The 25,476-nt window shown below is 39.7% G+C and overlaps 1 protein-coding gene across 3 annotated transcripts in view; it reads right to left on the reverse strand.

Moving 5' to 3' along the window:
- Positions 1-25,476, reverse strand: part of PCDH9 (protocadherin 9) — a 2,039,570-nt gene that overhangs the window by 923,162 nt on the left and 1,090,932 nt on the right. For all 3 annotated transcript variants that reach the window (XM_075852315.1, XM_075852313.1, XM_075852316.1), the window contains exon 3: positions 13,301-13,450. In XM_075852315.1, coding sequence (XP_075708430.1) covers positions 13,301-13,450 — 150 coding nt within the window. The remainder of the gene's footprint in view (positions 1-13,300; positions 13,451-25,476) is intronic.

The raw sequence follows: 25,476 nt of genomic DNA on the forward strand, positions 1-25,476 counted from the left end.
ATATATATATATATATAGAAAGTCCACCGTCCAGCAGCACCATTGGGTGTTTATATATATATATATATATATATATACGATACCATTTTTTTCCCATTTTTAGTGGTCTGCTCATAATAAAAATGTAAAACATGGAATTAAGTTAACTAATCTAGAAAATTAAAACCTCATAAGTCTTTTAAAAAACAAAGTAAAAATAGTTAGCATATTCAAAGCGGTTGAAAAGATATTATCGTTTAAAGAAGTGCACATCAGAAATGGAAAATTTGACCTGGACACAGGGGCATCAATGACTCTTGGTCATAAAAGGGTTAAGTAGTATAATATAATAATGTGCCACTTGTACCAAGAAAGTTAAGCACCCATGGCTTAGAATGACCATCTGTTCCAGTCTGCTTATGTTGGTCTAATAATTAAGATATCTCGCCTTGGCTACCAATATCAGACGGAGACAAATGAAGCATGGTAATGTTAAGCTTCATTACTACTTCAGACAAGCAATGTCATGTGGCAACAGAGGGCAATGGTTGCAGCAATAGGAGGATTCTGAGTTTCACTACAATAGATGTCCATGTCTTATGTAACCACAACACTCTTAAAGATACTCTGTCACCACTTTATAAGTGCCCTATCTCCTACATAAGGAGATGGGCACTATAATGTAGGTGACAGCAGTGCTTTTTATTTAAAAAACTATCTATTTTCACCACGTTCGGAGCGATTTTAGCTTTATGCTAATTCGTTTCTTAATGCCCAAGTGGGCGTGTTTTTACTTTAGACCAAGTGGGCGTTGTACAGAGGAGTGTATGACGCTGACCAATCTGTGACCAATCAGCGTCATACACTTCTCTCCATTCATTTAGTCAGCGCATAGTGACGCTGCGTTATTCACTATGTGCTGTCTTATACTGACATATTAACGTTACTGAAGTGTTTAGACGGTGAAAAGACATTCCTTCCAGCCAGGACGGGATGTCTATTCACAATCCCTGCACTTTGTTAACGTTTCTGTGGTACTTACAGCAGAGCAAGCGTAATCTCGCTGTAACCTGTCATTTACAGTGAGATCTCGCAAGATTATGCTTGCTCTGTTGTAAGTACCACAGAAACGTTAACAAAATGCCGGGATTGTGAATAGACATTCCGTCCTGGCTGGAAGGAATGTCTACTCACTGTCTAAACACTTCAATAACGTTAATATATCAGTATAAGACAGCACATAGTGAATAACGCAGCGTCACTATGCGCTGACTAAATGAATGGAGAGAAGTGTATGATGCTGATTGGTCAGCATCATACACTTATCTGTACAACGCCCACTTGGTCTAAAGTAAAAACACGCCTAGTTGGCATTAGGGAACTAATTAGCATAAAGCTGAAATCGCTCCTAATGTGGTAAAAATAGATTGTTTTTCTAAATAAAAAGCACTGCTGTCACCTACATTATAGCGCCCATCTCCTTATGTAGGAGATAGGGCACTTATAATGTGGTGACAGAGTCTCTTTAAGTGCCATTTATATTGTGAGGCTTCACTCCAGTGAGCATCTTCTGCCCAAAATAGCATGGCATGAGCCATTGTGAATGTAGGGCATTGGTGCATTTTTTATAAAGCAGTACTTAGATAAAAGATTTAGAATTATTTTTTTTCTGCATTTTGTCTAGCGGATAGTACGCCTTTCACATTCTAAGAACATAAAGTACAGTAACATTATGCCTCGATACAATACATTTTTAGGCAACGTAATGATCTACAGTAGTCTCCTGTTACGGCACAGTAACGGCATGCAAAATGCGTTCATTGTTAGATTATCATATTACATCAATTAACTATAATATATCCTCTCAACATACATTGAAGAAAGGAATATGTTTTGTATGAAACTGTTAAACTTACACTTCATTTATAACAATAGGTTGAAAAACTAGGAAACGAGAGAAAAGCCTGAAGAAAAACTGACAAATAATAAGCTGTATTGGGAATGGTTCTCACGTTAAGAGCAATGACTGAAAGATTGCTGCTGTAGGGAGAGTAAAATATGCATGACAGGAAAAGGCAGCCTGCATCATCAGAGAAGACTTGTAGCTGTGCTGGTCAGTAAGGCATAAGAGCTTGACTCCTATGGTGGCCTGTGAATAATACAAAATACACAACCCTATTTTCATATGGTCAATTTGGTCATACATAACACTTTCAATAATGTAAGACCACTATGTAAATTTTTTTTAAAAAGGAAGCAAGATTCGCTGGTTTACAATAATTCATGACAAACACATACCTCCCAACTTTCAAGTATCACAAAAAGGACAATCTGCATTTTTTTTCCCCATGCAGTATAATGCCCAAACATATTCCCCCATATAGCATTATGCCCCATAGCTGCCCCATGCAGCATAATGTAATGCCCCCAAAGCTGTCCATACAGTATAATGCCCCTTATAGAATATAATGCCCACACATATGCCCCCATACTGTATAATGCCCCATAGCTGCCCCATACAGCTTAATGCCCCCAAAGCTGCCCCCATACAGCATAATGCCCCCATAGCTGCCCCCATACAGTAGAATGCCCCCTAGCTGCCCTATACAGTATAATGCCCCCTTAGCTGCCCCTAGTGCCAGTGCCCTTATAGATAGTGACACAGTGCCCATGTAGATAGTGCCCATGTAGATAGCACCACAGTGTCCCCTGTAGTGCCCCTATATAGTGCCATAGTGTCCATGTAGATAGTGCCACACCCCCCTTGAAGATAGCACCACCCCTTCTGTAGATAGCACCATTAGGACACCCTCTAGGAGTGGAATCCCCAGCCAGAGCATAGGCCGGGGATCCCACTCCTAGAGGGAAGCCCTTCTGTCACTGTCCATATATGGACAGTGCCGTCAGTGGCTACTCCTTTAGCGGAATCTCCGTTGCCGACTCTGGCTGGGGAGTCCGCTCCAGGGGGAAACCCTGACGTCAATGTGCATATATGTACAGTGACCTCAGGGGTTTCCTCTAGGAGCGGAATCTCCAGCCAGATCATCGAAAACATGGGATTCTGCTCAAGGAGTAGCCACTGACGTCACTGTCCATATATGGACAGTGACGGCAAGGGATTCCCCGAGCACAACGCTTAAAATAGCGCTGTGCTGGGGAGTCCTCGGCGAGCGGAGGAGCTCCCTCTGCTCTTCCGCTTTGAACTAATTCTAGAGAAGGAAGCTGATGGTTCCCAGAATTGGGTTCAACTGTATATGTGTCCTGAGGACGCAGATACAGTTGATAGCAGGACATAACCCAGGCCGCCCGGGACAGCGGGACACTGCCCGGAATCTGAGACTGTCCTGCTGAATGCGGGACGGTTGGGAGGTATGCAAACAGTAGCCATATATAATAAATTGTATTACTTGCTGCCTTATTCAACTGTACACTATAGTACACTTACAAAACATGGCAAGTGTCACACTGAAGATTTGTTTAACCCCTTCCCGACCACACCACATAGATTAACGGGCTGCAGCACTGGTCCTTGTGCCTGCAGCCCGTTAATCTACGTGTGCTCGTAACAGATCACACAGGCGCTCCCCACAGCCCGGCATCTCCCAGTACAGGCTGCTACTAGCAGCCTTAGTACTGGGGGAAAACATCGGGTCGGATCACAGCGGTGATCCGAACCGATTAACCCCTTAAATGCGGTAGTCAATAGCGACCTCGGCATTTAAGTTTTTATAGCAACATCGGCACCCAGCTACGCGATTTTGGGGGGGCGATTGTTGCGGGGGGTAATTGTTATGGCAACCGGAAGCCTAACAAAGTCTGCCATCTATGGAAGGCAATTAGTTCCTGCCAGAGGCAGGACCTAATATGCCTCCTGTCAGTGTGAAATAGACAGGTATAATACCCTGCAATACATAAGTATTGCAGGGTATTATAACAACGATCCAACAATTGGATCTTTAAGTCCCTAGACTAAAAAAAAAAAAAGTAACAAAAAGTTACAAAGAAATGTAAAAAAGTAAAATGTCAAAATAATAAAATTTTAAAATCGCCCTTTTTCCCTTATAAAGTCTGTTATTATTGAAAAAAATGAAAAAAACAAACTATGCATAATTGGTATCGCCGCGTCCGTAACGGCCTGAACTACTATAAAAATATAATGTAATTTATCCCGCATGGTGACCGCCATAAAAACATAAATTAAAAAACGATACCGGAATCGCTATTTTTAGTCACTTCAGCTCCCAAAAAATTGCATGAATAGGCATCAAAAAGTCGCATGTACCCAAAAATTGTACCAATAAAAACTACAGTTTGTTCCGCAAAAAACAAGCCCTCACACAGCTTTCCTGATAAAAAAAATTAAAAAGTTGTGGCTCTTAGCATATGGCAACACAAAAACAAAATAATATTTTTAAAACCGTGATTTTATCGTGCAAACACTGTAAAACATAAAAAACCTATATACATATGGTGTCGCCGTAATCGCATCGACCCACAGAATAAATTATATATGTCATTTATAATGCACGGTGAACGCCATAAAAAAACAGAATAAAAAACAATAGAAGTTTTGACGGCCTAATTACACTAAATTCAGCAAAAAAACTATGGGATCAAAATGCTCATTATACCCCTAGACAAATTCTTTTTAGGGCTGTAGTTTCCCTATTTTGGTCCCTCAGGGTCTTTGCAAATGCGACATGACACCCGAAAACCAATTGAGTAAACTTGAACTCCAAAAACCAAATAGTGCTCCTTCCCTTCTGAGCCCTGCCGTGTGTCCAAACATCCGTTTATTGCCACATATGGGGTATTGCTGTAATCAGGAGAAATTGCTTTACAAATCTTGGGGTGCTTTTTCTTCTTTATTCCTTGTGAAAATTGCTATTTTCTATGTTTAATTGGATAAAAATTTGATTTTCATTTTTACGGACTAATTCCACTAAATTCAGCAAAAAATCTGTGGGGTTAAAATGCTCATTATACCCCTTGATTAATTCCTTGAGGGGTGTAGTTTGCCAAATAGTGTCTTTTTTGGGGTGTTTCCACTGTTTTGGCCCAACAAGACCTCTTCAAACCTGACATGGTGCCTAAAATATATTCTAATAAGAAGGAGGGGACAAAATCCTCTAGGTGCTCCTTTGCTTCTGAGGCCAGTGCTTCGGTACATTAGCACACTAGGGCCATATGTGGGATATTTCTAAAAACTGCAGAATCTGGGCAATAAATATTGAGTTGTGTTTCTCTGGTAAAACCTTTTGTGTTACAGAAACAAAATGGATTAAAATGGATTTTCCGACAAAAAAAATGTTGTTTGTAAATTTCCCCTCTACATTGCTTTCATTCCTGTGAAACACCTAAAGGGTTAAGAAACTTTCTAAATGCTGTATTGAATACTTTGAGGGGTGCGGTTTTTAAAATTGGGTGACTTATGGCGGGTTTCTAATATATAAGGCCCTTAAAGCCACTTCAGAACTGAACTGATCCACAAACAAATAGGTTTTGGAAATTTTCTTGAAAATTTGAGAAATTGCTGCTAAAGTTCTAAGCCTTGTATCGTCCTAGAAAAATAAAAGGACGTTCAAAAAATGATGCCAACATAAAGTAGACATATGGGGGATGTTAATTAGCAACAATTTTGTGTGGTATAACTGCTTAACTTACAAGCAGATACATTTAAATTTCAAAAAATGCTAATTTCTGCAAATTTTCTCTAAAGTTTGGTGATTTTCACAAAAAAAATACTGAATTTATTCAAATTTTTCCACTAACATACAGTACATTATAATAAATACCTATAACTGTATGTGAAGACAAATCAAATCTCCCAAAAGGGAAAAATAATGACACCAAGTACAGTAAGTAACTTGCAAAAAATATAAATTCTTTATTACAATATACATAAGAACATGTTGGCCATCAGGACCTAAAAACCACAGACAATTAAAATATACAATGTGGAGAACATGAGGCTACTCAGAATGGCCTATATTCAACATTCAATAATACCGGACAGGGTCACTATGACAGTCATGCTATAAATGTACAGTACAAGGATAACCGACACCACAAAATGTGTCTCCAAAAAGCATGCTGAAACAGAACAATGTAATACAGACCCTGTAAAAAATAGTATACACGAGAGACTTGTAGCTAACACTGAAACACTGAAAAATGAGCTCCACAGCAAGAGCCCCGACGCACGTTTCGCGGTAGCTTTTTCAAGGAGTCCTTGAAAAAGCTACCGCGAAACGTGCGTCGGGGCTCTTGCTGTGGAGCTCATTTTTGGCTTGATATGCAATACACGGGTTGGTATGGCTTCTGGGACCTACTCTGATTTTTGGTGATACCCTGGTCTTTATACCACTTTATTTACAGTGAGATTTCAGTGTTAGCTACAAGTCTCTCGTGTATACTATTTTTTACAGGGTCTGTATTACATTGTTCTGTTTCAGCATGCTTTTTGGAGACACATTTTGTGGTGTCGGTTATCCTTGTACTGTACATTTATAGCATGACTGTCATAGTGACCCTGTCCGGTATTATTGAATGTTGAATATAGGCCATTCTGAGTAGCCTCATGTTCTCCACATTGTATATTTTAATTGTCTGTGGTTTTTAGGTCCTGATGGCCAACATGTTCTTATGTATATTGTAATAAAGAATTTATATTTTTTGCAAGTTACTTACTGTACTTGGTGTCATTATTTTTCCCTTTTGGGAGATTTGATTTGTCTTCACATACAGTTATAGGTATTTATTGTCTGTTTTTCCTTGATATGTGTGGACGTTTACTATAACGTTTATCGTTAGGTCTGGTTCTATATAGGTATTCAATACAGTACATTATGTCACGAGAAAACAATCTCAGAATCGCTTGGATAGGTAAAAGCATTCCCAAGTTATTACCACATAAAGTGACACATGTCCGATTTTAAAAAATTGGCTGCGTCCACAAGGCCAAAACAAGCTCAGTCCTGAAGGGGTTAAACGATAAAGGGGTATTGAAGATAAGAAAAAAAACTATGGCCCATGAATGAAGAAAAAGATGTGGTCTAAGTTTTTAATATTTTGCCAGTTAAAATGCTGTCCCTGAGCACTAATCGAATTGGTTAGAGCTGTAGAAAGATGGAGGGGCTATTATTATTATTTATACATTACATTTGTCATTGTATTTGTGCCTTTTTGGTGCATTTTACTCCAAAAGAATGTCTAATTTGTTCTGTGACAGCCATTTATACCAGAATCTAGATCTATTTGCGCCATGCACGTCAATTTGAAAACTGGAGTGAAAACTGGGTGTGTGGCTTACTTGCCGGCCAGGATTAGGACACAAAAATATAATTTTTTAAAAACTCACAAAAAATTTAGCATTTCTACTCAGTGCGTTAATTGATGGCACTGATGTATGTTGTGATTTGTCACAACAAACATTAATAAAGTTGTCTAGCTATAACTTCGAAATTAGATAAAATAATGCCACTTTGGGCCAATAAGTATTCTTCCTGGATAAAGGATGTATACATAGATATCTGCGGATGTAGATTGTATCCATGAAAGCAAATAAGTATACCCCTTGGCCGTGACACACTACTAAGTTCCAAATTCTAGAGGTAGAGGCAATATAAAAAAAATCACAGAAAATGGGATAAATCTCATCTCTCACACTTCAAAATTATAGAAAAGACCATACTCACTGATACAAGGGCAGATTAACCAGTTCACGGCAGGTTGCAAACAAGACACAATGTTACGTGGAGGAGGTAGAACAGGTGCAAAATTACCGATGAGCATCTACTTATACACCTATCATCCATGAGGGGGGTGGCTGCTTAGTATTACAATTGCACACAGATAAGGCTTCTACAAGGTGCAACTTACATACCTATTATTCAGTTCACAGATAAGTTCCAGGAGAAAAATGCGGATTGTAGAGAAGTGCTGCTGACATCCAGACAAGAAGGGTTAAATAAAGCTTCTTTATTTCATAAGTGACTATGCGTTTCAACGCTGGTCCGGCGTCTTCATCAGACTCTAACAGCAGAACAGCAGAGATACCCTTAAATAGGAGATAAAACAGTTTGCTGCTGTGCTTTGCTATTAGTAATGAATGGGTCTGCTATCTGCCACATACAGCGTGTTAACCTTGTTCATACTTATGTTTATACTTATTTGAACCAAACCAGCTCATCTCCTGAGCAGAACGATCGTTGCGGGTCATTGTCATTAGACACCCCGTTGCTCGCACCGCTTCTCTTTCACTGACATCTCATCTGATGGTCTCTGACTGAGCATTCATAGTTCATGTATTATATCTGTTTAATTTGTATTGACAACATGTTGCTACAATGTATCTGCTCTTATTTATACATCTCTATTAAAGAATAACACTTCAGTTTCACTGATATTACTGTGTATTTTAATCTCTGATTAGCTCTGTGATCTGTCTTTCAGAGCGACCATTTTCCCCTATGACATCACTTTGTCTGCTTTCCCTTTTTTTCTGTGTTTTATCTCCTATTTAAGTGCTTCTTTGTTGTACTGCTGTAATGACCTGATGAAGACACCGGACCAGCGTTGAAACGTATAGTCACTTTTGAAATAAAGAACATTTTAATTTAACCCTTCCTGTCTGGATGTCAGTAGGGCTTCTCCACAGTCCTCATTTTTCTCCTAGAAATTATCTGCATACCAAGCAGTGGTGAACGTCATCTAACGGTTGGGGACAGCAGCAGCTGACTCCTTATTGTTGTCGACACGTTTACACCACTGTTGTACCTACACTGTAAAACACAATAAGGTGAGCGTACACACATCTCACGCTCCCCTCTCCTCTCCTCAGTTGACATAATGCCCTTTTTTCTTCTCTAGGTATATTATTCAGTAGGGGAAGGCTGCTTAATTACAATTGCACACAGATGAGGCTTCTATAAGGTGTCAGTCACATAGTTACGTGTAGTGTTCCATGCTGACTTATAACCTATTCGTTACACCTATAGTATAAGGTCAGACAGGCTTGCCCAGTACCACACACAGTAGGGATATTCTATTCCCCCTAAACATCACAAAGCCAGGCTGCATTCTGCAAAAATAAACAATACATTAGTTGGTTTTTTGGCAAAAAAAATGCAAACTCGCAAACTGCGTCAAGGGTTATCACTGTCTTACGAGACTGTACACTAACATTACAAATCATAGAAAATTGGAACTATTCTATTCAAAATCTCATAGAAAGGCCTTTGCTTGTGATGTTTTTCAGCAGCAATATAAGGACAAGAATGGTTTATTGGAAAAGGATGGAATGGTTTTCTATGAACAAGTAGATGCACAAAAGTTTGACATCACCGTGCACAATACCCCGGCTTTCTGGAGCAACAAATTGTAATGCATCATCTACGAGTCTGATGAATGAATCTGGGTTTGGCAGACATCAGTAGAACTCAAGAATGGACATCAGTAGAACTCTTCCATAAATGAATAGGGACATCTGTAAAGTTTGGTAGAAAAGTAATACTGATCTTTATAGTTTATTTATAGCTAAGGTGGGGACCCATAGGCTACATGCTAGTGATATTCTACTCAATTGTTGTGCTTCCAACTTTACAGTAACAGTTTAGGGAATATAATTTCCTATTTCTGCATGATAATTTCCACATGCACAATTTGGGGTCTACAAAAATGTTTTGTTGTGGATAAATTGACAAGCCTGAACAGCCCTTAACGCAAAACACCTTTCGGATAAATTTTAATGCTGCCTTCTAACTTGGTCTTATTGTCCAACTTTACGGCTTGATCCGTTTTACTTTTTCTGATCAAACTGATGTGAAACCCATGTTCCAAAATCTATTGTAAAGCATCCTTAGAAGAGAAGAGGCTCTTATAGAAGAAGATGAGGGCCAACTCCCTATTATTCTCCATGATTTCAAAATGTTAATATGTTTAACAAACAAATATGGATAATATGACAGGGTATCCAGGTACATACGTGGAGAAGAATATATATACAATGTATATATTTATTTATATCACTATGATAGCCTACTATGTATAACATGTAATATGAGAAATAAGTAAATAAACATTCACAACATTGCATCTTAATAACCATTGTGCAAAGAACAAGAGAGACAGTTGGCAACCAATTAGATTCCAGCTCTCATTTTCAAATACCCTTTATTAAATGAAAGCTACTACATAATTGGATGCTGTAGGCAACTGCTTTACATTTCCTCTGATAAATGTTCCCCATTACATCATATACAGGGTGGGCCATTTATATGGATACACCTAAATAAAATGGGAATGGTTGGTGATATTAACTTCCTGTTTGTAGCACATTAGTATATGGGAGGGGGGAAACTTTTCAAGCTGGGTGTTGACCATGGTGGCCATTTTGATGTCGGACATTTTGTATCCAACTTTAGTTTTTTCAATGGGAAGAGGGTCATGTGACACATCAAACTTATCGAGAATTTCACAAGAAAAACAATGGTGTGCTTGCTTTTAACATTACTTTATTCTTTCATGAGTTATTTAAAAGTTTCTGACCACTTATAAAATGTGTTCAAAGTGCTGCCCATTGTGTTGGATTGTAAATGCAACCCTCTTCTCCCACTCTTCACACACTGATAGCAACACGGCAGAAGAAATGCTAGCACAGGCTTCCAGTATCCGTAGTTTCAGTTGCTGCACATCTCGTATCTTCACAGCATAGACAATTGCCTTCAGATGACCCCAAAGATAAAAGTCTAAGGGGGTCAGATCGGGAGGCATTTCTTCTGCGGTGTTGCTATCAGTGTGTGAAGAGTGGGAGAAGAGGGTTGCATTGACAATCCAACACAATGGGCAGCACTTTGAACACATTTTATAAGTGGTCAGAAACTTGTAAATAACTCATGAAATAATAAAGTAACGTTAAAACCAAGCACATCATTGTTTTTCTTGTGAAATTCTCGATGATTTTGATGTGTCACATGACCCTCTTCCCATTGAAAAAACTAAAGTTGGATACAAAATGGCTGACTTCAAAATGGCCGCCATGGTCAACACCCAGCTTGAAAAGTTTCCCCCCTCCCATATACTAATGTGCCACAAACAGGAAGCTAATATCACCAACCATTCCCATTTTATTTAGGTGTATCCATATAAATGGCCCACCCTGTAGTTAGATCACATCAATTACATTGTTAGTTCAATTGATCTTAGAGAACCCCTTTAATCTTTCATTACCACTTAACTAATGTTGTATTTGATATTTACACCAATTTACAGTATTGAGCTTTGAAAATACAATGGCACAGCATACAGGAACACCAGATTTATCTTGGCTATTTGACATGTTAGGTTTGATAGATATATATACTGCACTGAAAACATAACCTTATATTCAAACCCAGAAGTGCCCTTCACTCTAGCGCTGAGGACCTGTTTTCCGCTGCTTCGGTCCCAGAAGCTCCTGCAGCTATCCTGTGCGGTTCATAGCAGAATCACTGCCAGCAATTGGCTCCAGCGACATGTGACCGATGAACGGGACCAGACCAGCAAAGAATGGGGCCTCAGCGCTGGAGAGTGGATCACTTCAGAAGGTGGGTATATGATAGATTACTTTATACCAACCCCTGCCTGGTGCCAATTTGTAAAATTCCCAGATAACCCCTTTAATGCAATTGTATAAGAGAATAAACACTAAATAATTGAGGGTCATATATTTGACAGCAATTGTTTTCCCTTGACATTATAATTTGCCTACTTCGACGGGCACGACTCTGATACTATACTGACTGGCTGCCACATGGAAAGGAATAACTGTTAAATACTGCATCATATTAAGAGGTAATTATGAATTGCCTAAACTAAGTTACAATGTTTTATGAAAGGTATTATCTGTAATGGCTTACATTTTATCCTTAGAACATTTATTGTAGCATTACTTTATGTGATAAAAAAAAACTAATGTGATAATGTGAAATTATTTTCTTATATCAGAAGACATTGTGCAGGGAAATAAATTTTGTATATTTTATGCAATGATAATGTAAGCCGTAAAATGGCTCTTAAAGAAAGAAGATATTCCCATGAATCAGCTATTAGAATAGTTCTGAAGATGTAGAAAGGTAATATGTTCTCCATACAGTGTGATTTGCATGTCTCTACAGTGAGCAAAAGTACTTCATGTAATATTTGGACTTTGAAGCTATGTCTATACGGCAAGTCACAGATAACCGAATGGACTGACCAATGTCATGATTTTCATTTTACAAATCAGTTTGTAAATATATATTATTTACAGTAATGTACAAATGATTGTGAGAATTTTTATATTAAATTTGTCAATTTTGTGCTTCAAATTTTACAATTGTATTTGCTCCTCTCTCTATTAGTCTATATTTATTTAATGGAATCTCTATTAACCCTCTTAAAGGGGACGTACAGGATTAGAAAAATGTGGCTGCTATCTGCCACAAACAGCACCTCACCTGCCTGTGGGTTGTGTTTAGTATTGCAGCTCAGCTCCACCCACTTTAATGGAGCTTAGCCACAATACCAGACACAACCCAGGTGTGGAACTGTGGAAGAAAACATTCATGTTTCCTAATTCTGTACACTGTCAATCCCCTTTAAAGAGTAACTAAACGTTCAACAAATACTCGGACCCCCACAAATAAAAACTTCTGATATGTCACTATGACATGTCAGAAGTTTCTTGAACGTTTAGTTAACCTTTAATCCAGTTCTCTTAGTTATTTCTAAATATTTCATAGAAAAGAATAGGTAAAGGTTTTATATTTTCAGCCTTTAGAAGAAATACAGTTGCACATGTTGAGTTCAATCCCCTACGTTTTAGTTCATTAGGGTTGTCTTAGAAACCCTATGGAGTGATCTGACTGCATCACTCACTGATTACTGATCTCATTTTCCAGAGAACCAGTGTAATATAAGAGCTTGCATTTGATTGTTTGCCAACTCCTTAAATTTTCTTGTGCACTAGATCTTATAAATAACCACTAATTAATTGTGAAAATTGACTACATTGTACCCATATACCATGTATAATAAATATATTCCCCACCTTTCTGCAGAGTATCTTACTTATACGGGTCAACGGAGTGTCATAAAGTGGTTTTGGCTTCTATCAAAGGTGAATAGAAAATGCTGACACAGGGTGATCCCTTGATTAGATATCTAAATTAGGAAACGCCACTAAAGTAAGACTTATAAAGGTCAAGGAAGTGCCCAGAATCATTCTTAAAAGTCCTTTCCACTGTCTACTTCAATATTTAAGCTTTAAATACTACATAAAGGAAAAATACAATAAACTTACCCTAACAGAAAAAACGAGGGTCGGAGAAAAGGTGTCAGTGGCTAGTGATGAAGCCGCATCAGTTCTATATATGACTTTTCCATAGTCGTTGGGAGCGTGCAAGAAAGTCGCAGTACAAGCGAGGCAGTTGCATTGCACAGTGGTGCCACCCTGTAAGTTAAAGATGATGAGTAAAATATACTACTTACTTTTTATGTGCTGCCAATTGGCTGTCATTCAATTTTAATAAAAACTGTAAGCTTATTGAACATCCCTCAATGTGAGATAGTTCTCACCTAAGCATATGTCATTCACATAATACAATCTACATCGTACTATAGTGATAATAAAACCATATCAATAAAAATAGTAATGTCATCAAAATCCGTTTATAAGAAAATGATATGATATTTTTTGGTTTAAGATGACTGCAGTGATATGAAAGAGTATATAGTTGTATATATTGCTTATTGTTAAAGAGCAACATGTACTGAAATCATACAGTAGTAAACAAACATGACAGGCAGCTGAATACATCAAATGTAAAGGTATTGCTATTGATAGTTGTCTTATTTTACAATGGAAAAATACTAGTATTAAAGAAGATGAGAGAAAGGAGTGGGGGTGGTAGGTGGAGATATAGGGAGACAGATTAAGCTTAACTTTTATTAGTAAAAATAGTTGTACCATATAAGCAATGTTATTTTTCCTCTTATTTATTTCTCCTGTATATATGTTACATAAGTTATAACTTTTATTTTAAAGATTTCTTGCAATTTTAAAAGGCACATAAAAGCGGCACATAGGGGGGCTTCTTCGTACATAGAAATCCCCTCTGAGCTCATTCATCCGAAGTGGAATTAAATGCTAAAAACATGTTCTGCCACCATTAGAGAGAGCTCACTGTACTTTATATGGATTTATTATTGACATCAATAAAAGCTGTATGAATCCCTATTCAATTAACTCCCTCTAGTGGTGTCTGCAGGCAGCCCAAATTATATCATGCAACTCTATCATCTATGTGGAGGGAAGCTCTGTATAATAAAAACAAGGATCTGGCACATATAAAACAATTTGGACATGTTTAGAGTAAATAAATTAAAATGATATGTATGCTACCCAGCCCTAGACCACTTCCCATATTCCCTTCATCACCCCATCCAGAGATACTTTTGTACTTAAATTCCTCTACCGTATGTAAAATTTGGGTGGGCATTTTAGCACCTCCACCGTATGCATCAACTTACTTGGAAATCCTGCGGCGCTTGCCCCTGTACACACACATATATATATATATATATATATATATATATATATATATATATATAAACAAAAGAAATCCCACAGCACTCCGATGGTTCCAAAAAGTATGTGATTTATTCAGTCAACAGCTGCAACGTTTCCATCCTGCTATAGGACCTTTTTCAAGCTTGAAAAGGGTCCTATAGCAGGACGTAAACGTTGCAGCTGTTGACTGAATAAATCACATACTTTTTGTAACCATCGGAGTGCTGTGGGATTTCTTTTGTTTACGTGTTATAATCCACAGATCTGGATTACCTGCTTGCACCCATTACCGTGTTGGAATCTGTCGCAGAGTGTTGCTTATCCCTACCTATATATATATGTAAATAAAATGGCAAGGCAGCAGCAATCAAAAAAATGGGAAATTTATTCAACAGATATCAATCACCACAACGTTTCTTTCTCTCTACGAGAGCATTTTTAAGAAATTTGAGCATGGTACTGTAATAAAATGCCATCACTGAAACAGGTGAGTTTGTGAAATTTCTATCCTAGATATATTAACATTAATGTGTATTTGTCCAAATACTTTTGTCCATATAGTGTAGATAGAGAGACAGACAGATAGATAGATAGATAGATAGATAGATAGATAGATAGATAGATAGATAGATAGATAGATAGATAGATAGATAGATAGATAGATAGATAGATAGACATGAGATAGATAGATAGATAGATAGATAGATAGATAGATAGATAGATAGATAGATAGATAGATAGATAGATAGATAGATAGATAGATAGATAGATAGATAGATAGATAGATAGATAGATAGATAGATAGATAATAAAAAAAATAGAAAAGCAGTGTGAGAAACCATGAGACCATGTTGAGGGTTGAAACATTGCATTCACGTATGTGTGAATACAATCTTTTCACTTTTGAAATTCATGTGGAGTGCTGCCTATTCTTTTTGATGGATGGATAGATAGATAGATAGATAGATATGCTGTGGAAATAAGATGTATATACTGTATAGTAAAGTGCTGATTTAGATGATAATAACATATACAACACAGATAGATGGCTAAATAGAGAAAGAGCTAAAGAGATCTTAATTAGGAGAGTTTTCAAGAATAAGTGCTTTTGATTAGTACAATAAATTATAACCATATTATGTTTGTCTTTTAATTTATTACGTTAATCAGAAATCAGTAGAAAACTGTTGTTGTTTTTTTTAGAAACAACTATTACAAATATAAGATTTTTATCCCTATAGAGGCTCTAAAAATCTTTGAAAATTGACACATCTACTGCTGGACATCCCTAATAGTATAATTGTAAGAGTAGAACCCAAAGAGCCTAAAGCTTTGCTTGAGGCTCAGTAACCCTGTAAGAGAGGTGAATTCAGCGGCTGCGTTGCATTTTAACATAGGAAAGTGATTTTGATGTCTGGATAATGCACCTTTTATGTCACTGCTAAAACAGACAAGTAAAGCGCGAAGGATAAATATTATTCTAGACAACATGTATAAGGTATTATAGTAATTACTATGGTGTAGACGTGTTTCTTTTTGTTTGGTAAGTCATCAGTTTCTACCCTACAGTCATACTATGGTATGTTTAAAGTTGTAATATGTGGAAAGGCTTCAAATGTTCGGACTATTTTGTTGTATTGATGTTGTCAGGTTGCCCTAAGTTATAATGGTGTTGCATTTTACCCTTTTACTGCCATGGACGTACAGCGTGTAATACGTCGTGACTTTAAACGAAGCCCACAACTAGAATTTAAAGGACATAGCGTAGATCTTCTTATGATATTAAAGCCCAGAATCTTAGCCCTTGGTGCTAGGGAGGGGGTGAAGCTCCAAGCGACAGCAAGAAAAAGATCACAGCCTGTCAACTTTCCCCCTGTACAGCCTGACAGTGCCCCCGTGGGGTTAATTTAGGAATTTTTGTTAATTTTATACTCCTCTTACCCTTCAAATTATACAGTATTTGCTCTTTGATTGTCACATATAAAGGTTCTTTTTTTACTGAAAGGATGTGGGAGTGACCCTTCATCAGTAAAAGTTCACCCGTTCTATTAATTTTGCATTGGAGTATATGTAAATTGTTTTGTGTCAGAATGTAGTATATTTAACTCTGTCTCTTTAAATGTATGCTGTTGATAACTGCTTTTCTCCCTAGGAGTAAAGATGGCGGAAAACAACATGTGTAATTTGTGTTGCCCTTATAATGTAACCTGGCACTGGTTCAAGCAATGGTAGCTACTGTAGCTGTAATATTTTTGTCATTGGGAGAAAAGGCACAGACACCATTTTGTTAGGCTTTATTTTACTGCGCCATGACGGTGGTGGGCAAGCGACAAGTGTGGCTATGCTGCGTGCCGCACTCTGGGGTGGTGCTTAATATTTAAAAGGCGGCTGTTTATGCCTAAAAGGTTTCAGTGAGCAGGCTACAGCCCATTTGTAGGAGTGGTGCTTCTGTACTGTCAGTGTGGCACAAGTACTGCTGGCACAGGAAGACCCTGAAATCCACAATGGGTCCAGAGCATCGGAAGGTGATGGGCAGGAGCCTCCCCGCGTAAAGGTTTGTGTTGTGACACAGAGTGACAAGAGCCCTTCTGTAGTGGAAAAAGGGAGGATACTGTGAGGCGCTGCTGCGTGGCTGTTGGTGGAATTCAGCAATGGTAGACTAAGTGATATAAAGAAATATATGTTTATTATAAAACAGTAATGGCTACGCGTTTCAACGCTGTACCAGCGTCTTCCTCAGGCCGTTAAAGTTACATACAAAAAGGAGTTACTTATATATCAACGGAAATTTGAGTACACAGGAAGGAAAAGCGGCCAAAAGGGGAAAGGTCAAAGAGTGACCGTGACGTCATGAGTAACATCTGTGCCGGAATTTTTTTTTAAAAACAAATTGATTCCTACAAAAAACTGAAAGAAAGGGGAGACCATCCGTATTACGTCTGTCAAACGAGGTTTCAAAGCATCGGCGCTGGGGATCAATAGAACTCACATTTTAATCTATATGAATATATAAATATTATTAGCTAAAAACACATTAAAAATATATAAAATAAAATTGTGAAATGTAATCTAAAGCATACTAAATCGCTAGGTATGCAATGCAAACATATAAATGGATATTAAAAAGGTAGGGCATAATATCGCTAGTTGCCGAATTGTTGGGGCAGTACACATGGGTGTCTTTGTCCCTGGTATCAGTAGAACATATTGGGTAAATAAGAAGGTTTTCTATTGTTGAAAAAGAATAAAAATTACTGTGAATGATTATAACATACAAATGGATGTTAAGGGTAAGAAGCGCAATGTCACTGGTTGCTAGGTGATTCAAATGACGCTAATAGGTGTTTCTATAGTCTAGACAGCCACAATAACCCATGGTATGGGTACCTGTTACTTATTAAAAGGAAAGGACTATTATTGGGTATATAATGGAAACATATGAATGGGTGTTTTAGGAAGAGAAAGCGTAATGTCGCTAATTGCTGAATCATTGGGGCAATACATAAGAGCATCTTTGTCACTAGTATCAATAAAACATATTGAGTAAATAGAAAGGATTTTTCATTATTGAGGGAAGATGAAATAATAATGGTAGCATACAAATGGATGTTAAGTACAAGAGGCATAATTTCGCTAGTTGCTAGGTAATTGGAATGACGCTGATAAGCGTCTCTGTAGTCTAGGCAACCAACAGCAGCCTATGGTATAGAGTGCCTGTTACCCATTGAAAGGAGGAGACTCTTGTTAGGTATGTAATATAAGCATATAAATAGATGTTTAGAAAGATAAAGCGTGATATCGCTAATTGCTGAATTGTTAAGGCAATATAAAGTGAGCATCTTTATCACTGATATCAGTAGAGCCTATTGGGTGAATAAAAATATTTTTTTTATATATCAATAAAAAGGATAAAACTGTTATGAATGATGATCACATACAGGTGGACATTAGGGGTGAAGAGTACAATATCAATAGTTGTTAGGTAATTTGAGCGACGCTTATAAGCGTCTCTGTAGTCTAGGCAACCACAACAACCATGGTGTAGAGTGCCTGTTACTTATTAAAAAAAGGGGACTATTATTACAAATCGAGATATTAATGAGTAGTTTATTGAAAACATGCAAATGGATCTTTTAGACATAGAAAGAGAAATGTCGGGCTATTTAGGAGATGTTAGATAGCGTCTCCGTGGTCAAAGCAACCGTAGAGGCTATCACAAAGGAAAAGAGTCACTCAACGACATTTATCATCGAAAAGAAGAAAGTTTGAAAACAGTGAGTCATAAAAGAATAATTCTTGCAGGTTCTTGAATAATAAATGCAGGTCCATATGCTGCAAAATATGTTATGCGATATTGCTCCTGTACGCATTGTTATCCAAAAAGGACCGATATATCAAAAAAGTCACAATTATAAAGAGATAGAACTGTGTTTATTCATATAGGACATAGATATGTATATGTGTGTCCATATGATCAGGATTAATGGGATTTATCTATGAGGGAAAACTGTAAATGTGACTGTATATAAACAATATATGGAAGAAATAAAGGCTTTTAAGTTGACAGCCTTTACTTAGTTTAGATGAGAACTTATATATTGCAGTCAGGATTGCAAGCAGCTTCAATATGGACTGATAGTTCGATGAAACATCAGTCTAAGGAAGATTCTGAAATATCATTGAGACCTCGTGGGTTCAATGTTTGCAACTTGAAAATCCAATAGTTCTCCCTTTGTTTCAGTTTATGGAATCTATTGGGAACATCATATGGAATGTGTTCAATAGGGGTGATATTTATGGTTTCAAATTTTTGATCATGTGTAGAAGCACAATGTCGGGAGAGGCTATGTTTGAGGAAACCTGTATTCACATTAAATCTGTGTTTGTTGATTCTGGTACATAAACATTGTGTCGTCCTGCCAACATATTGTAGGTGGCATGAACATTCCATTAAATACACTACGTAGGAGCTGCCACAGTTAAGAAAAGATTTAATCGTAAAAGTTTCACTAGTGACTGTAGATGTATAGGTAGTTTTTCTATGGGAAATGTTATTACAACACAGGCAGCGTGAGTGGCCGCATTTGAATAAGCCAAAAAGGGTTGGGAACATTTTTGGGCTTAGTGACTTAGACTTTTGTACCCTGCTAGGAGCAAGTATGTTCTTCAAAGTTTGGGAACGTCTAAATGTGATTTTTGGCTTATCTGCTAATTCTCTGTCTAAGTAGGGGTCATTTTTCAAAATGTTCCAGTGTTTGGATAAAATGGCTCTAATGGATTTATTCCCACTGTTGAAAGTCGTGATAAAATTTGTATTACAGCATACAGACTCTGTTTTTTTATGAATGTGATTGATGCAAAGCTCTTGGGACAACTTGACAGCTTTACAACGTGCCCCCTTGATAAGATTAGTGGGGAATTTTTTTTCCTTGAATCTCTTCTCTAGGATGTTACATTCTTTGTTGAAATCGCTATCTTTTGTACAGTTTTTCCTCACCCTTCGGAATTGCCCGAAGGGCAAATTTTTCATCCAAGGGGGGTAGTGTGCGCTTTTAAAATCTAAGTAACTATTGACAACCACTGATTTGAAATGTGTTTTGGTGTTAAAAAGATTGTTGCTTTTGTCGTGGTTAATTGTCAAATCTAAAAAATCTATAGATGTTACGGAAAAAATATGTGTAAAAGATAGTTCAAAATCATTTGCATTTAAAATCTCCATGAACCGAAGGGCTCCTTCCTCTTCACCTTTCCACGGGTTATTGTGGCTGTCTAGACTATAGAAACACCTATTAGCGTCATTTGAATCACCTAGCAACCAGTGACATTGCGCTTCTTACCCTTAACATCCATTTGTATGTTATAATCATTCACAGTAAATTTTATTCTTTTTTCAACAATAGAAAACCTTCTTATTTACCCAATATGTTCTACTGATACCAGGGACAAAGACACTCACGTGTACTGCCCCAATAATTCGGCAACTAGCGATATTATGCCCTACCTTTTTAATATCCATTTATATGTTTGCATTGCATACCTAGCGATTTAGGCGGAATTCACACGACAGGGTTTCCCGGCCGGGTGCCGGCCGTTCATAAATCGGCCGGCACCCGGCTGCATTAGGAACAATAGACCCCTAATGGGGCTATTCACACGACCGATTTTTTGGCGGCCGGGAAAACTGGCCGTCAAAAAATGGGACATGCCCTATTTTCGGCCGGGTACCCGGCCGCCCTGCTCCCATAGAAGTCTATGGGGCCGGGTAATACACGGCCATCACCGGAATGTGTCCCGAGTGATGGCCAGGTCTACCGTCGCTCGCACACTCTCTCCTCCTCCTCACAGTGCAGAGTGCATGTGAGGAGGAGGAGGGTCTTTTTTTGCTCCCTGTAGGAGTCGGAATCCCCAATCCCCGGCCGGGGATTGGGGATTCCGCTACAGGAGAAGTGAGTGACTACACTGTCCATATATGGACACAGCGAAGTCACTCACTGCTGCAGTGGAATCCCCGACTCTATGGCCGGGGATGCCGCTACAGGAAAAGTGAGTGACTACACTGTCCATATATGGACACAGCGAAGTCACTTCTGCAGCGGAATCCCCGACTCTATGGCCAGGGATGCCGCTACAGGAGAAGTGAGTGACTACACTGTCCATATATGGACACAGCGAAGTCACTCACTTCTGTAGCGGAATCCCCGACTCTATGGCCGGGGATGCCGCTACAGGAGAAGTGAGTGACTACACTGTCCATATATGGACACAGCGAAGTCACTCACTTCTGCAGCGGAATCCCCGACTCTATGGCCGGGGATGCCGCTACAGGAGAAGTGAGTGACTACACTGTCCATATATGGACACAGCGAAGTCACTCACTGCTGCAGCGGAATCCCCGACTCTATGGCCGGGGATGCCGCTACAGGAGATGTGAGTGACTACACTGTCCATATATGGACACCGCAAAGTCACTCACTTCTGCAGCGGAATCCCCTACTCTATGGCCGGGGATGCCGCTACAGGAGAAGTGAGTGACTACACTGTCCATATATGGACACAGCGAAGTCATTCACTTCTGCAGTGGAATCCCCGACTCTATGGCCGGGGATGCCGCTACAGGAGAAGTGAGTGACTACACTGTCCATATATGGACACAGCGAAGTCACTCACTTCTGCAGCGGAATCCCCAACTCTATGGCCGGGGATGCCGCTACAGGAGAAGTGAGTGACTACACTGTCCATATATGGACACAGCGAAGTCACTCACTTCTGCAGCAGAATCCCCGACTCTATGGCCGGGGATGCCGCTACAGGAGAAGTGAGTGACTACACTGTCCATATATGGATACAGCGATGTCACTCACTTCTGCAGCGGAATCCCCGACTCTATGGCCGGGGATGCCGCTACAGGAGAAGTGAGTGACTACACTGTCCATATATGGACACAGTGACGTCACTCACTTCTGAAGCGGAATTCCCGACCTGTGGCAGGGAATTCCTCCCCAGGAGAAGTCAGTGACTACACTGTCCATATATGGACATTGCAGTCAGTGACTTCTCCTGGAAGGGGACGGATGGGTGCAACCTACAGGGGTCTGGGTGGCATCACCTACAGGGGGCTGGATGGCATCACCTACAGGGGGCAGGGTGGCATCACCTACAAGGGGAAGGGTGGCATCACCTACAGGGGGCAGGGTGGCATCACCTACAGGGGGCAGGGTGGCATCACCTACAAGGGGCAGGGTGACATCACCTGCAGGGGGCTCGGTGGCATCACCTTCAGGGGGCTTGGTGGCATCACCTGCATGGGACTGGGTGGCATCACCTGCAGGGGGCTGGGTGGCATCACCTACAGGAGGCAGGGTGGCATCACCTACAGGGGGCAGGGTGGCATCACCTACAGGGGGCAGGGTGGCATCACCTACAAGGTGCAGGGTGGCATTACCTACAGGGGGCTGGGTGGCATCACCTACAGGGGCCTGGGTGGCATCACCTGCAGGGGGCTGCATGGCATCACCTACAGGGGGCTGTGTGGCATAACCTACAGGAGGCTGTGTGGCATTACCTACAGGGGACTTGGTGGAATTACCTACAGGGGACTTGGTGGCATTACCTACAGCGGACTTGGTGGCATTACCTGCAGGGTGCTGGGTGGCATTACCTGCAGGGGGCTGGGTGTCATTACCTGCAGGGGGATGGGTGGCATTACCTATAGGGGGCAGGGTGGCATTACCTTCAGGGGGCTGGGTGGAATTACCTACAGGGGTCTGGGTGGAATTACCTACAGGGGTCTGGGTGGCATTACATACAGGGGGCTGTGTGGCATTATCTACAGAGAGCTGTGTGTGGCAACAAATTTAAATGAAATTCATCAGATTTTAAAACGGACAGGGAAAAAAACGGATGCAAATCGGGTCCAAATCGGCCGGTAAAAACGGCAACACGGCCCGGAACGGAATCGGAACGGATGCAAACCGGATGCAAACCGGCCGGGAAAATCGGCCAAAAACGGCTGATTTTCCCGGCCGACACTCGGACGCTGTCGTGTGAATGAGGCCTTAGTATGCTTTAGATTACATTTCACAATTTTATTTTATATATTTAACTAATAAAATTTATATATTCATATAGATTAAAATGTGAGTTCTATTGATCCTCAGCGCCAATCCTTTGAAACCTCGTTTGACAGACGCACTTTTTGCAATTGTATTTTTATAATTGTATGTGTGTTACTTGTTATAAGGTAATACGGATGGTCTCCCCTTTCTTTCAGTTTTTTGTAGGAATCAATTTGTTTTTAAAAAAAAAATCCGGCACAGATGTTACTCATGACGTCACGGTCACTCTTTCACCTTTCCCCTTTTGGCCGCTTTTCCTTCCTGTGTACTCAAATTTCCGTTGATATATAAGTAACTCCTTTTTATATGTAACTTTAACGGCCTGAGGAAGACTCTGGTACAGCGTTGAAACGCGTAGCCATTACTGTTTTATAATAAACATATATTTCTTTATATCACTTCGTCTACCATTGCTGAATTCCACCAACAGCCACGCAGCAGTGCCTCACAGGATCCTCCCTTTTTCCACTTCCTCTCCATATTCTAACAAGCGGTGACCATTCGGTTTACCGGTTTGGATCCTGGCAGCAGCATTCGTGGATTTTCCCATTACCTTATCCAAGCACTACCTGGGTGAGCATAATAGACTACGACCAATATTTCACCCAAACCTCATTGACCTGCACTATGTGGCGCCGTGCTTTTTTCTTTTCTGTTCAAGAGCCCTTCTGTGGAAGACAACATGTGATTGGTGGGTGGATGGGCAGGAGCCATCCCGCAAGCATATTTGGATAAGCTGCAAGTCGAAGGTCAAGCAAGGACCTGCATTTACAGAGCACGTGAACCGAATTTGTACCAAATTTGAAAAATGTGTTCCAAGGTTGTACCACAATTGTACCACAGTTAAAGAGACTGTGCTTCTCATTTCAAAGGTGTTGTGCCGCTGTTTGCTTTCTGGCCCTGAGTAAGAGAAATGCAGGACTAGTAAAGTGACTTTCTTTTTAAATCACAATTCTGGTCTCCGTTCTATTTATCTGCAACCAGTCCTGCATTAGGCCTTAACCCGTCCCTGGCCTACATTACATCCCTAAAGCAGTAAAAAGATGAACAGTTACCCATCAACTCACCTCTTGCACCCAATCAGGCTATTTGTCGACTGTGCATCTAGATTTCAGAGGTTTGTGGTCTCGCCAGTTTTGATGACTTTGTAAAGTGTGGGGAATAAATACTGAAATTTAAAGGAATATATTTATTTATATGATATTGTATTTTGGGACGCTCAGTGAACTAGTACATATTTTGACAGTATAACATGTGCACTATACCTTTGCAGGTTCTGAAAGGGATGGTTGACTTGCTGGCTATTCTAAATACAAGGCGTCTGTAACAGAGTGATGATGCGCAGTGTGGTTATGTCACGCCATCACGTAGGGGGCGGAGCTTAGTACATAAACAGGCAGACAACCCGCTAAACTGGGCTAAGTGCTGTAAAATAGAAATATGTTGTGAGCGAGAGCTTCTGAGCAGATTGCTGCTGAGGAGGTTATGCTTTGGAAGTGGCCACAAGTAAGAAGACGGTATGTATCATTGGGCCTGTGTGGCAGAGGTCCTAAAGTGTGAGCGGGGAGTTGGGGCTGGTGTCTCCCCATTATATGGTGTCTGTGCGTGTGAGCATTGGGGGTGCATGTAGGAGCCGGCTCATAAAACAGCAAATAGTGAGCAGCCATTTTGGTAGTTAATCACAAACAGCAGGTAGTAGCAGCTATTTTGCGGCCCACTAGGCCTTTATTGGCAGAACAACTGCTGTACTATGACGTTAACGCTTGCGACATCTACACAGTGAGCTAGCCTGTCTGAGCCGTGACTAATTGTTGTGCCTCAAATATTGAGAAGAACTGAATGTACATGCGGCAGTGTGCACTATTAACGCCGGCCTAAGTATAAAAATCTGAAGTAGGAAATGTAAAAAAACTGATTTAATGGTGCGCTGAACGTGTGCCTACCTCGCCTACCTTGTTTCGGCCCTGCTGTCACAGATCACTTTTGCCGGAAGATCCTGCAGTGCCAACCGCTGATTGAGTGATATATAGAGGTTCTTCAGCAGCTGCAGTGTGCAATATACAGTTTTGTGCCCTATTTCCTGCAGAACATCATAATACACATATGCAGCACTTTTTATTTTTATATTCTTTTATATCAATCAATGGTAGATAGGAATCTCCCATTTGCTCTTAAAAAAATACATTTTGCAGCAACTGAGGTGTGTATTATAAGGAATAATGTATTCTCTTCCATGAGGTATTAAACGTATTAAATGTCACCTTGTCATTCTGTAACCTGATGCACTCATTC

This window comes from Rhinoderma darwinii, chromosome 2 (assembly GCF_050947455.1).
Source record: "Rhinoderma darwinii isolate aRhiDar2 chromosome 2, aRhiDar2.hap1, whole genome shotgun sequence".
Lineage (NCBI taxonomy): Eukaryota > Metazoa > Chordata > Amphibia > Anura > Rhinodermatidae > Rhinoderma > Rhinoderma darwinii.